Here is a 13,576-nt window from a genome sequence, read left to right as displayed (position 1 = left end):
GGATGTTTTGTTCGTTGACAAGATTTAAAATTTTTCATAATTATATAACCATTCAAATGTTCTGCTCTTCTTAATTCTGTTTTGAATATTTACATTTTTCTTAGAATGTTTTCCATGGAAAACCATATTTTTTTTAAACATGTTTTTGGGGGCACCGGGTGGCTCAGTAACTTAAGGGTCTGCCTTCGGCTCAGTTCGTGAACTTGGGGTCCTGGGCTCAAGACCCCCTTGGGCTCCCAGCTCAGTGGGGAGTCTGCTTCTTCCTCTCCCTCTGTCCCTCCCCCCACTTGTGCTCTCTCTCTCTCTTTCATACTCTCTCTAATATAAATAAATAAAATCTTTAAAAAAACATGTTTTTGGAAACAAAGGACATTAGTGTTATGTTTATTCAACTTGGAAGAACCAGGCCATTTGGCATTTCTTAGAGTATATAAACAATTTTTCCCAAAATGAAAGGAAAATGTATCCCATAACTTTGGAGAAGGGCAAGTAATGTTCTGCCTCTTGCTAAATATTTGACTTATTTCATTTTACAAAAGTTTTTTATGGCAATTCTCTATTACCATGAAAGTATATGTTCTCTACAATTCAAACTAAAAAGTGCAACTTAGTGTACAATATCTCATTGTAATTTTTAATTTTTTTAATTTAAATTCAATTTAATTAAGATTTAGTGCATTATTAGTTTCAGAGGTAGAATTTAGAGATTCATCAGTTGCATGTAACAACCAGTTCTCATTCCATTACATGCCCTCCTTAATGCCCATCACCAGTTGCCCCATCCCATCCACCCAACTCCCCTCCAGCAACCCTCAGTTTGTTTCAAGAGTTAAGAGTCTTTCATGGTTTATCTTCCCCTCTGCTTGCATCTTATGTTATTTTTCCTTCCCTTCTCCTATGTTCATATCTTTTGTTTCATAAATTCAACATATGAGTGAAATCATATGGTATTTGTCTTTCTGACTTTTTTTTTACTTGGCATAATACCCTCTAGTTCCATCCACATCATTGCAAATGGCAAGATTTCATGGTTTTTGATGGCTGAGTAACATCCCATTGTGTGTATATCACATCCCATTATATATACCATACTTCTTTATCCATTCATCTGTGGATGGACATCTGGGCTCTTTCCATATAAAATTAAAAAATTTTAAGTCAAACCATCATAAGTTGGGGACCATCTGAATATGTATGCTATACTACAATTTGCAAATATTTTTGACTATATCTCTTTGTATATACATATTTTTAATTTTAGTGGCTGCTGTGGATATTACATTATGTATATGACATAACTCATCACAGTCTTTTGGTATTGACATTTTACCTCTTTGATTGATATGTAAACCTTACCCCCATTTGGTCCTTTACTTGCCCCAGTTATAATACAATTGTCTTAAATATTTCCTCTGCATACATTGAGAACTACATCAATGTTTTGGTTGTTGGTTCCACTGTCAATATAATTTAAACAAACTTGAGAGAAGAAAGATACTGTCCTATATTTACTTGTAATTTTACACTTTGAATTGTCCTTTAATCCTGATATTCCAAGTTGCCTTCTTTGATTATTTCCTTTTTGTTTAATGAAATTCTATTAGCCATTCTTTAAGAGTAGGTTTGCTGGAAACAATTTTTTTTTTTCTTTCACTTGAGACTATATTTCACCTTCATTCCTGAAGAATATTTTCAGTGTATAGAATTCGGGGGGGGGGGCGCCTGGGTGGCTCAGATGGTTAAGCATCTGCCTTCAGCTCAGGTCATGATCCCGGGGTCCTGGGATTGAGCCCCACATCAGGCTCCTTGCTCCTTGGGGAGCCTGCTTCTCCCTCTGCCTCTGCCTCTCTCTCTCTCACTGTCTCTCATGAATAAATAAATAAAATCTTTAAAAAAATTAGAATTCTGGATTGGCAGTTTTTTTCTTTTAGCACTTGAAAAATGTGCTACTTCTTTCTGGCCTTCATGGTTTCTCTTACTTTTTGTTTTTTTGGCCTTCATGGTTTCTGATGAATAATCTATTGCCATTCAAACCATAGTTTCCCTATAGGTAACGTGTCATTTCTCTACCTGCTTTCAAGACTTTTTCTTTGTCATTTTTTTCTTTTTCTTTTCAGAAGTTTGATTATGATGGTTTCTGGTGTAGTTTTCTATTTTCTTTCTTTTTCTTTCTTTCTTTCTTTCTTTCTTTCTTTCTTTCTTTCTTTCTCTCTCTCTCTCTTTGCTTTTATATGTACAACTCTTAAAAACATTTTTATTGCATGTTTTTTCCAGCTTTATTGAGATATAATTGACACATAATATTGTGTAAGTTTAAGGTGTACAACATGTTGATTTGATACATTTAAAAGTTGCAAAATGATTGCCACCATAATATTAGCTACCACTTCCATCTTGTCACATAGTTACCCGTTCTTTTTTTGTAATGAAAAGATTTAACATCTATTCTCTTAGCAACATTCAAGTATATGATACAGTATTATTAGCTATAATCACCTGCTTTACATTATATTGCCAAACTTGTTGATCTTATAACTGGAAGTTGTGCCCTTTGACCAGTATCTCCTCATTTTTTTCCACCCTTCCAACTCCTGGTAACCACTAGCTACTCTCTGTTTCTCAGGGTTTGTCTTTTTTAGATTCCAGATACAAGTAACATTATACAGCATTTGTTTTTCTCTGTCTGACTTATTTCACTTATCATAATGCCCTCAAAGTCCAACCAAGTTGTCACAAATGGAAGGAATTCCTTCTTTCTCATGGCCGAATAATATTCATATGGTCTTCTTTATCCATTCATCTATTGATGGACACTTAGGAATTGTAAGTAATGCTGCCATGAACATGAATGTGCAGACATCTCTGCAAGATCCTGATTTCAATTCCTTTGGATATATACCCAGAAGTGAGATTGCTGGATCCATATGGTAGTCCTATTTTTAATTTTTTGAGGAAACTCCATACTGTTTTCCATAGTGGCTGTACCAATTTGTATTCCCACCAAGAGTGTACTAGGTTTTTTTTTTTCTTCCTCTACATTTTTACCAATATTGTTATCTCTTATCTTCTTTATTATAGCTATCCTGACTGGTGTGAGGTGATATCTCATTGTGGGTTGGTTTCCTTTTCCCTGATGATTAGTGATGTTGAGTACCTTTTCATGTACCTGTTGGCCATGTGTATGTCTGGACAACTGTATATTCTAGCTCCTCTGTCAATGTTTAAATTAAGTTGTTATGTTTTTGCTGTTGAGTTGTAAGTCCTTTTTATAAATTTTAGATATAGGTGGCTAACAACATAAAAAAAAGAGAGAAAGATAAAAAAAATTTTAGATATTAACCCCTTATCAGTTATATGATTTGCAATTATTTTTCCCATACTGTAGGCTACCTTTTCATTTTGTTAATTGTTTCTTTTGCTGTCGCCGCCGCCACCGGAGTAGCATGGGTAGTCCCATTTATTTATTTTTGTTTTTGTTGCTTGTGCTTTGTTGCCACATCCAGAAAATTGCTGCTGAGACCAATGTCAAAGAACTTTATCCCTATGCTTTCCTAGGAGCTTTACAGTTTTGGGTCTTAAATTTTAGTCTTTAATTCATTTTAAATTCATTTTTGTGAAGTGATGTATTGGTGTGGTTTTCTTTGGGTTTATCCTGTTTGAGGTTGACTTATCTTCTTAAATCTGTAGATTTATGCCTTTCACCAAATTTAGGTAATTTTGATCTATTATTTCTTCTAATATTTTTTAGTCCCACACTCTCTTCTCCTTTTGGGACTCTGATTACATGAATGATAGCTCTTTGGTAGTCCTACAGGATCTTGAAGCTCTCTCCCTCTCTCTTTTTTTTTTTCTTTTCATTTTTTCAGCCTATTTTCTCTGTCAGAGATTGGATAATTTCTATTGACCTATTTTTGAGTTCACTGATTTTTTATTCCGTCATTTCCATTCTGCTATTGAACCTATCCAGTGAATTTTATATTTTTCAATTCTAAAATTTAATTCTATAACTGTTTATTAAATTCTTAGTTCAAAAATTTCCACTGAATTCTTCTTTATATCTTTTATTTCTTTGCCAAGACTTTCTATTTTTTCAAGTGCATTTGTAATTTCTTGTTCAGGCATTTTTATAGTGTCTTTAAATTCTCTGTCAGAAAATCCCTAAATCTGTATCATTTCAGTGTTAGTATTGTGTCTTTTTTCATTCAAGCTGAGATTTTCCTGGTTCTTGGTATGATGAGTAATTTTTTATTGTGTGCTAGACTCTTGGAGCATTGTGTTATGAGACTCTGTATCTTATTCAAATCTGCTATTATAGCAGGTCTCTGCTAATGCTGCACCAGTGAAGCAAGTGTGTGTGTAGGGGTGTTATCTCCTCACCACTAGGTCCAGGTAGAAGTCCAATCTGCCAATTTTCTTTTTCCAGGATGGTTAGCTAAAGTAGGGTGGGTATTGTCAAAAAATATTTCTGCCTTGCTAGGTCATCTTTTCATCTCTTTCTTGGCCCTTTGAATAAAGAAAGCAGGTTTGGGGGGAGCTATTTTTTTTGCCTGCACCTGTTGGCATTTCTCAGTTGCAGACTTTCCAGTGCCCAATCTGAGATAAATAGGAGGCAAAAAAGAAAACCCAAGGAACTTACCACAGTGTCAATCCTTAAGTTCTGAGGACTGTAGCTACTCTGCCTTCTTCTCTCCACTTTTTAGACTCTTTTTTAAAAAAATTAAAATATATATTATGCCTAGATACTTTAGTTATACTTAGCAGGAGCAATAAGGAGAAATGAATCTACTCCATCTGACATAGAACTAAAAATCCTACTTTAACGCAGTGGTTGGCCTATTGGGTCTTTAAAGCTGCTACCTGTTTTGATTCTGTAATTGGAAGAGTCAAGGAGGGATAATTTGTCTTTTTGTCTCCAGCAATGACTGCATAGGGAGAGTACTTTGGTTTTTTATGTAGCAGATATTTTGCTCTGAGTAAATCAGTAAGTTAACATTTACCTAAAGCTAGTAGAATTAGGATTTGACACAGGGCCTGGAGAGTTCCTGACCAGGCTAATGTTCTACATCTCTTTTGAAAGCTATGCAATTAAAGAGCAACTGTAGTTTCTTCCTACAGTTTCTTCCTATAGTTTCTTCCTGTTAATTGGTGTGCTTCCTGTATTTCCCCATGACCTCTCTGGTACTGGCATTTATTGTATACACTTATGCTGTATATTCCTAAATTGGGTGAAGCTCCTTTAAGAGAGTAGGAAACAGCTCCTCTACATCCTCCTTTCCTTACAGGTGCCTCCTGAACAGTCTTACACCCTGTAGAGGGTCACAAATCTCTGATACAATTATTCTTTCTCCTGTGAGTCTGGGTAGCATAAGCTAGTCCTCCTTAGGTGCAGCCACCCTGCTTTCAGACCTTGAAGAGTAGGACTAGGAGAGATAGCATCTTCCCAGGGCAGACCTGTCTTTAAAAAGCACTGAGCTCAACGAGAAGACCCACAGTGGCTACCCAACCCACCAGGAGCTGTTAATGGAAATCTCTTCCCAGGGTCTTTGTGTTTGGGGCTCACCTCACCATTTTAAGCCATAAAGCAGAGAGTTCACATCTTTGTTTATTGGTTGCCAGCCATTCCTTTATGACTTTCGCCTATCCACCCACCCTTCCCCCAATAAATACATTTGTTGATGAATGAAATAGAATGAATGAACTTGGAAGCTACAAAGGTGCCTGGAAACCCAGAAATTCTCATGAATTGCACATTTATTGACTGAGGATGTACCGGGGTTGGGAGGTAGTTGTACAGAAACCAAAAAGGAAAAACTACAGAACAAGATGCAGCCCCAGAGCTCAGTAGCTCGGGTGTTAACACCTGAAGGATTTGGGAACCTCAGGGCAGTATCATGAGAGCGCTAAGCCCATTGGCGCCCACGGAGAACACCTCCATCTCTTCTTCTCCGCGGCCTCTAACGGACCTTATTTTCTTGGCCAAGTAGGCGCCTGCTTCTGCTGGGTCTGGTGGCAGATCGGGACGCCCTTGCCACCCCCAGGGTAACAGCCGCCCCCACCACCAATGGAGAAGCAGCCCCCGCCGCCCCCGGAGGAGCCGCCGCCGCAGCCGGAACCCCCGCCGCCGCAGCCGGAACCCCCGCCGCCGCCGCCGCCGCCGCCGCCGCCGCAGCTGGGGAAGCAGCCCCCGTCGCCCCCGGAGGAGTCGCCGACGCAGCTGCCTCCGCAGGATCCCCCTCCGTAGCTCTGCTGGGGTATGCACGAGGTCTGGATGGTCCGCTGACAGAAGTAGCCAGAGCCGCCGCCGCAGCCGGACCTTCCACTGGAGGAGCCACCGCCGCAGCCGGAGCTGCCGCCGCCCCCGGAGGAGCCGCCACCCCCGCAGTCGCCGCTAGAGACGCCTCCGTACCTCTGGCACTGGACCTGCTGACCGGAGTCGCCGCCGCCGCCGCCGCCGCCACCGGAGTAGCAGCCGCCGCAGCCGGAGCCGCCGCCGTCCCCGGAATAGCCACCCCCGCAGCCAGAGTCGCAGCCGCCTCCGGAGTAGCAGCCGCCGCAGCCGGAGCCGCCGCCGCCCCCGGAATAGTCACCCCCGCAGCCGGAGCTGCCGCCGCCTTCGTAGTAGCCACCACCCCCACAGTACTTGACACTCCCACCGGAACCTCCTCCGCAGCCTCCGGAGCCATCACCGCAGCCGGAGCCTCCGCCGCCACCAGAGTAGCCTCCGCAGCCAGAGCTGCTGCCTCCCCCGAAATACTTGACGCTCCCTCCCGAGCCGCCGCCGCCGCCGCCGCAGCCCGAGCTGCCGCCGCCGCTGTAGAAGCCACAGCCGCCGCCGCCGCCGCCGCCGCCGCCGCCGCCGCCGCCCGAGGTCTTCCCGCAAACCACTGGGCACATGGAGGTGGGCTGCTTTTTCTGGTGAGACATCTTGTCTAAGGAGGAATGGAACCCTGGAAGGACAGCAGAGAGCATCACTGGAGCAGCCCTAAGAGGATGCAGCTGAGGAGGCAGTTGCAGCCATGGAAACGCCCATCAGCCTCAGCAACACTGCCTGGGTCCCGCTTGATGCCTCCGTTGAGATCCAGGAGAGCTCGCAGGTGGGACTCCTAGGATTAGTGCTTTCGGAAGAGTTGCACTCCCCCTCAGAAAGTCTTTACCAAGCTTTAAGTAGCCCAGTATGTTGCCCATTTTTCTCTCCCAGCTCCGCCTCTGGCATCTGCTGTCTGATTTGGCAGCAAATGACCCACACTCCCTCCTCTGTCCTCGACTTCCTGTAAAATGAGAGGGTTAGAGCACTTCAGCTCTCAGGTCTCCAGTCCCAACATGGATTCTCTGAATGCAAATAGAAACTAGCACAAACCTCCACCTAAGGTGGGGGATTTTACCCATCCCTGGCACAACAGAGGGAGGTTTGTCTGAATGTCAGAGGTTGTTGCTCCCCACCCCGCATTCTCTGCAAAAGTTCTTAGTTCAGGGGTGCCTGGGTGGGTGGCTCAGTCGGTTAAGTGTTAGATTCTTGATTTCTGCTCAGGTCATGATCTCGGGATTTTTAGATCGGACCCAGAGGCAGGCTCCTCCTTCAGCAGTGAGTCTGCTTAAGATTCTCTCTCTCTGCCCCCCCCTCCTAAAATAAATCTTTAAGGGGAAAAAAAAAAAGCTCTTAGTTCAAACTCTTGGTCTGAGCCTAGCCATGATACCAGGGCTAGTTAACAGAAAAGCCCTCACCACCACCACCACCACCCCCGTCCTGTCTGGACATAGGGGAAGGGACCCAGTGGTCCTTTGGACCAGCGTCTCTGACCGAAGATGTAGGCTTTGCTTACATCCAAGCTTGGTTGAGGGGACCATTACTAGTAGGAAGTTGTGTCCCAGCATCTCATACAATTTTTCTCTCAGAACATCTCTGAAAAACTGGCACCCGGGCTCCTGTGGTTCCCCAAATCTCCCCCATCTGCAGCATCCTCGGAATTACTCTCCCTGTTCTCCCTTACTCTCTGGAAGTAAGACTCAGCCTCTCCTCCTGACAGGTGCAAGAGATCCATCCTGCCCACTCACAGGGGCAGTCTGCAGAATGTCCCTCTGTGCCCATCACTGGCCTGCCCCTACTGGGATGCCAGAGAGACAGGAAGTAGTCTTGCCTTTGTGGAGTTCCCATTCTGGCCAGAAAACGAGAGACACCATCTGCACAGCAACAGCTCAGCTCCCAACTTCCAACCTAAATTCCCTCTAAACATGAATGCAGTTGGAAAGGCAGAGGTCCTGTAGTTTCCAAAGAGGAGAGAGGCCTTGCAGGTCTGTCTCCTGGTCCACCTAGTCTGAGCAGGGCTGGGGAAGACTAGTTGGGAAGACGAAAGCCAGGAGAACTCACACTTACCTGAACCACCAGGGGCTGAGTGAGGAGAGGAGATGCTGGCTTATGTGAAGAGCTCTGGAGCTCCCAAGGTTTTATACACTGAGCCCTGACTCATCTATTGATCTGAGTCCGCCTCTCATGTTTGGACTCAGTTATGTGACCCATGGCTGTTGCCCCACCTGTCGATTACAGGCAAAGGGTGGCCCATTCATGAAGATTTTGGCATACTTGAGATGGGCAGCCTAGTGTGCATCTCTGATGCAACTATGTGGCATCGGGATGGCCAGCCAGAGTGGATGGCAGACATTGTTTCCAAAACCTCTGGCAAAGGGCGCATGCCATGAGACCTAGGTCTCTGACTCTTGAGGTGGCCCAAGAAAGTCACACTGGAGATCTCAGTCCTTAGTCCGAGGAGTAGGACCTCCTGTTTGGCTTCTGATCCCATTGCTTGGAACCCTCAGAACTTTAGAGAGAACCTGTCCCTCTTTTGCCAAAAGTTTCTCCCCCAGAGTTTCATGTGTGCTTCACTGAAGTGTTCTTGTCTTGAAACTAGCTTGAGAGAATGCATGAGCACCCAGTACCCAGTTCTGGGCTGCACACCATGGACAGGGCTGCAACTAATGGGACATGGGTATCTACTTGGATTTGTTCCTGGAGATTTATTCCTCTGAAAAAAGTGATTGTTGATTCTCACTTTCCATGCAAAGGAACAAGCTAAAGAGCTCGATCATGTGGTCCTTCATACCATGGCCCTTTGGCCCTGGCATCCTGCAGTCTTGTGTGGCAACAGTGACCTCAGCCTAAGAGGCAGCTGTGGAATGGAAGGGACTTGAAGTTAGGTGACTGGATTTGGGTGTTCCCTATGCTACTTGCGAGCTATGTCACCTTGGACAAAGTCACAGCACTTTGCCTGACATAGGAGGCACTCAGTAAGTATTTGTTGACTGCTGAATGAATAGGCTTCTGATGACCAGTTACCTTGTCTATCACATAGGAATAGTAATATCTGTTTCATAGGCTTGGGAAGGGGGAATACTTATAATAAACTGTAGAAGGTGATGCTGTTCTTTTTATTGTTTTCTCCTATTACAGCACAGTCTTACCTTCAACTTGGCCTGCCTTTGGACAGCAAGGCCAGAAGGGAGTCTATGGATAGCTAGAGGCAGTTCTTCAGTAAGAAAATACTCAAAAATTCTCCATTGACCCTGGACCAATAGCATCACTTCTGTGTATGAACAGCATGCTCCCCCCTTCTTTCATCACAGGAACTCAATTGCTATCGTTTAAGATATGGCATTTGAACTTTGTTCTGCCCACCTATGTGTTGAAATGACAGCTCCAATAATAAATTGACTGTTAATTATGGTGGCTTAATGATCAAGTGATCCTGATTAGACTGTGGTCTTCAGAAACTTGTGGTGCTAGTTCTAGTTTGGATGGCATGAAGCCAGGCAAACCCACATGCTCCCCTCCTGAGAGAATAGCCAGAAGGGAAAAGCCAGGATCTGTTGAAAGAAAGCAGGTTTCTCAGCTTGAAAGTGAGGCACCATGGAGATTTTGAAGGGAAACAGGCTCCAATTAGATGATTGCCATGGGTATAACAAAGAATGGTTTTATTTAGTTGGGCAGCACTAGAGAAGGGGAGAAAGTATAGACCATGTGCAGTTCCAGCACCGATCTGTGGACCCATGTTGATCCATTACTGTGTGTTTTACAGTCTGGAGGAAAATGTAAGTAAAAGGATGTCAGCAGTGCATTCTTGAGAAGTCTTTAATTTTGAAATCATGGCCTTCCTACTTTTGTGTGTATTAAAAATGTCATTTCTTTTAAAAGTGATGGAAACTCCGGGAGGTTGTAGTTGTTTCTTTCAAGTCCTTACTTGACCAAAGAAAAGAGGCTATAATAGAACAGTTACCATATTGTTTTGAGGGAGATATGACTACTGTATGAAATTCTGAAATTTGGGAACCTCAAGTGCAGGTGACCCCAAAGCCCCAAAGAGCTAATAATCTTCAAATTGCCATGTCGGTTTGGAGGGTTCACGTTCTTAAAAGAAATACATGTCTGTGGGGAGATCACAGCTCTTGAGTTTGGGGAGCCCCGGTCTGAAAGAAGCCTGCTCATCACAATCTTTAAGTATCTAAAGCTACACACACGCATTCTTATGACTGAGTGCTAACAACCTACCTGAAGGTTAAAGGGCAGCAGGTGGTTTGTAAAGAATAAAATGGACACAGGGCAAGGGCTCAGGAGCATTGGCAGGGCAAGCATAAAGCTTGGAAGCCCTTAGCATTGTTTACATTCAGTGGGAAAGTTTTCTCTTAGAGTCCTGCCCAGGAGGTGCCTCAGAGCCTCAGGCACCACCCCCCCCCCCCCACACCAGGCTACATTTTTTTGTCCTCTCTCCAGCCCTCCTGGGTTAGCAGTTGGAAGAGGTGGTTGTCTTTGTTAGAAGTCTGGGAGAAGGACAGCTCTGTAGTGGTTCACATCTGCTAGAATTACTTCTCCAGGAAGCTTCCTTAGATTCATCCACCCACTGGTTCCATCCTCTTTGACACTTTCCCTTTCCAAGTCCTTAAGGAACAACTGTACTAGTTACAGCCTGCTAATGACACATCCAATAGCCTCGTCTCCTTTTTCAAGTTATAACTGTTCTTGACAGCCAGGGCCCCATTAATTCTTTATTCTACACCCTAAGATTTAAAGAGAGTTCATAACATCCTGGGGCTTTATCTGGACAAGTTGACTCTTGAATGACTCTTTTGGGTACTCCTGGAGCTCACCCTTGCAGGGAGAAGGAGGCTCACAGCTAAGTTCTAGCACTCCTGAATAGCTTATAGATGCATGCAAGATGAGCAGTGTGCTCAGGGACCTCACTTGCTTGGCTCAGACACTTTCTGTGTGGACAGACTCTGGTGTTTATGGACTGCTGCCACATAGGTGTTTTGTCCATTCCTCACAAAGGTCCTCTGTGGGGCGCCTGGGTGGCTCAGTCGGTTAAGTGTCTGCATTTGGCTCAGGTCATGATCTCAGGGTCTTGGGATCGAGCCCCATGTGGGGCTCCCTGCTCAGTGGGGAGTCTGCTTCTCCCTCTCCTCCCCACTTGTGCTCTCTCTCACTCTCTCTCTCTCTCTCAAATAAATAAAACCTTTAAACAACAACAACAACAACAGATAAGGAAGCAACCCATAGAGCTAATGAAATTGCTCAAATTTCCACGACCTTTAAGCGGCAAAGCCAGGATTCAGTCAGTTCTTTCGATTCCAAATCTTGCATTCTTTCCAAGTACTACATGCCTCTTCCATTTGAATCAATATAAGCAGAATGAGGGGATGACATTCCAGTCTGGCTCAGGCTGACACCCTCTCGGAGGCAGGGAACAGAGCTTGCTCTCATGGACCCTCCCAGCTGCTCAGGAACAGTTCTATTTACTGGTGGACTGCAGGAGCTGAGGGGACATGTAGAGGTCATCTGATCGACCCTTACCATTGGTGAAGGTAGATGAAAAACCCAAGGCCCAGAGAGGCCAAACAATTTCCCATAACAGGGCTGATACTAGACCCTGGGTCTCTGGCCTCCCCACTCAGGGCTTTGTCTACTGTAGACTCAGGCTGAAGCTTTGTGCTTTCTCCTGACAAGAGTATCTCCAGGTGTTGGCAGTGAGACTAGGAGTAGTTAAAATGACAGTAAAAGTATTTCATAGCTGAACAGACATGTTCAGAGAAGCTCCTGGGCCTGGGTGCTGTAGCCTCTGGGCCTGGAAGTATGTGGCTGATGTGGAGGCCTTCCTTAGGTGGGCAGTTGCTGTGTAGCCTGAGGGCTCAGGGCCTACCTCCTGGCCTCACACAGAAACTTGATACACAGGGAGGAGCATGAACAACATTTGTGGGCCCCAGTCCTGCCTCAAGATAAGCGATGTCAGAGGAGGCCTCTCAAGATTTTTGTGCATGGTGGTACTTGGTGTTCCCAGAATGTTGGCCCAGCCCATCCACTGATAATCCACTGATAATCCACTGATATCCATGAAGGGATAATCCATGTTGCTTTAACTGATTCTCAAGTCAAATGGAATCTGGAAATCAATACGATATGAAGGAAAAAGCACAAAGATTTCAGACCTACAGCCCTCTAGGCTCTTTGTTCTAAAGTTTCAACCCCAATGTTTTGGGGGAGCATGCTGCTTTAGATAACAATCACTAATATACCTCTCTTTTATCGGGGTCATTGAAAATCAAAGCAAGGTAAGTGCCCTTTCCGCTTTGGTCTCAAATCCAATTTTGATACTTAACAAGCTTCTCTCAGGAACTCCCTGGGGCTACAGCGGGCTTTGGGTGTGACCTCTCTGATTCACAGACAGCTTATGGGATTTACTACTGAAGACCAGAATTTAGGTCCAGTCTCTGTCTTGAACAGTAAAGTTTGTCAGACTCGCCAATTATCCTTAATTTTTGTTCATTCTTCTCACTACCCTCCTCATTTCAGTAGTTGAACTTGTTGAAATTGGGTGGATTTGTGGCAAACCTTCTTACTGCTTAGAAAAGTGGGAATGATCACGATTTGGTTGGTGGCTCTCTACTGACTTCTTCACTGGTTCCCTTCATGTGCTCAGAGAATCCCAGGGTGAGGGGCTATGGAACCATCACTCACATCTGATGTGGATTCCTAGGACCTTCCCTTCCAGGCTAGGACCACCATCCAAACAAAAATCAGATCCTCCTAAATTTTCATATCTCCATCGAACTCAGAGTATTTGATAAATATTTGTTCATCAGCCAAGGAGATGATGAGAATTTAGTCTCATATCCCAGGGCAAATACAATCTGATTTAGTTTTCCATGGAAAGTAGCTTAAATAGATTGGCCATGGCAAACTGCTTTCCCCTGCCATCCCCCATCTTTCATCCAAGGTGCCTGATTCCCCAATCATCTCCTGCTTCTTATTTTTCAGAATATCCTTTGGATCATACCTTCCTAGAGCTTTCTAGAGAGGCCTAAAACAGCACTAGGGGCACTTCTGGGTTTTGCCAGTCTAGTCTGTTCTGAAGGGTAGGGATTAGAATCTTTCCTCTTCTGAGGTTTTGGGGTCTTGGGAGTTGTATGATCTAAACCTGTGAGCTTAGGTAAGGCATTGTCCTCCCTCAACCTCAATTTCTCCACCTATAAAGCCAATCTGACTTCTGACTGGTTTTCCTTTTGGCTCCTTCCCAGAGCACCTCTTTCCCAGGGC

At 44.4% G+C, this 13,576-nt stretch overlaps 1 protein-coding gene across 1 annotated transcript; it reads right to left on the bottom strand.

The window, feature by feature from the left end:
• Positions 1-5,733: 5,733 nt before the first annotated feature.
• On the bottom strand, positions 5,734-8,440 carry LORICRIN (loricrin cornified envelope precursor protein). Its single transcript, XM_021692043.2, has 2 exons — positions 8,372-8,440; positions 5,734-6,947 (listed from the first exon to the last, which is right to left on the bottom strand). Exon 2 carries the CDS (start codon positions 6,922-6,924, stop codon positions 5,965-5,967), a length of 960 nt encoding a protein of 319 aa, XP_021547718.2. The 5' UTR covers positions 6,925-6,947; positions 8,372-8,440; the 3' UTR covers positions 5,734-5,964.
• Positions 8,441-13,576: the final 5,136 nt, after the last annotated feature.

This window comes from Neomonachus schauinslandi, chromosome 4 (assembly GCF_002201575.2).
Source record: "Neomonachus schauinslandi chromosome 4, ASM220157v2, whole genome shotgun sequence".
Taxonomy (NCBI): Eukaryota; Metazoa; Chordata; class Mammalia; order Carnivora; family Phocidae; genus Neomonachus; species Neomonachus schauinslandi.
Note: the sequence above shows the minus strand (reverse complement) of the source record. Positions and strands in the feature narration are given on the sequence as shown.

What these genes read in the sequence shown, in the direction of transcription:
- LORICRIN (XM_021692043.2), bottom strand. Translation starts at nt 6,924, where the DNA reads ATGTCTCACCAGAAAAAGCAGCCCACCTCCATGTGCCCAGTGGTTTGC.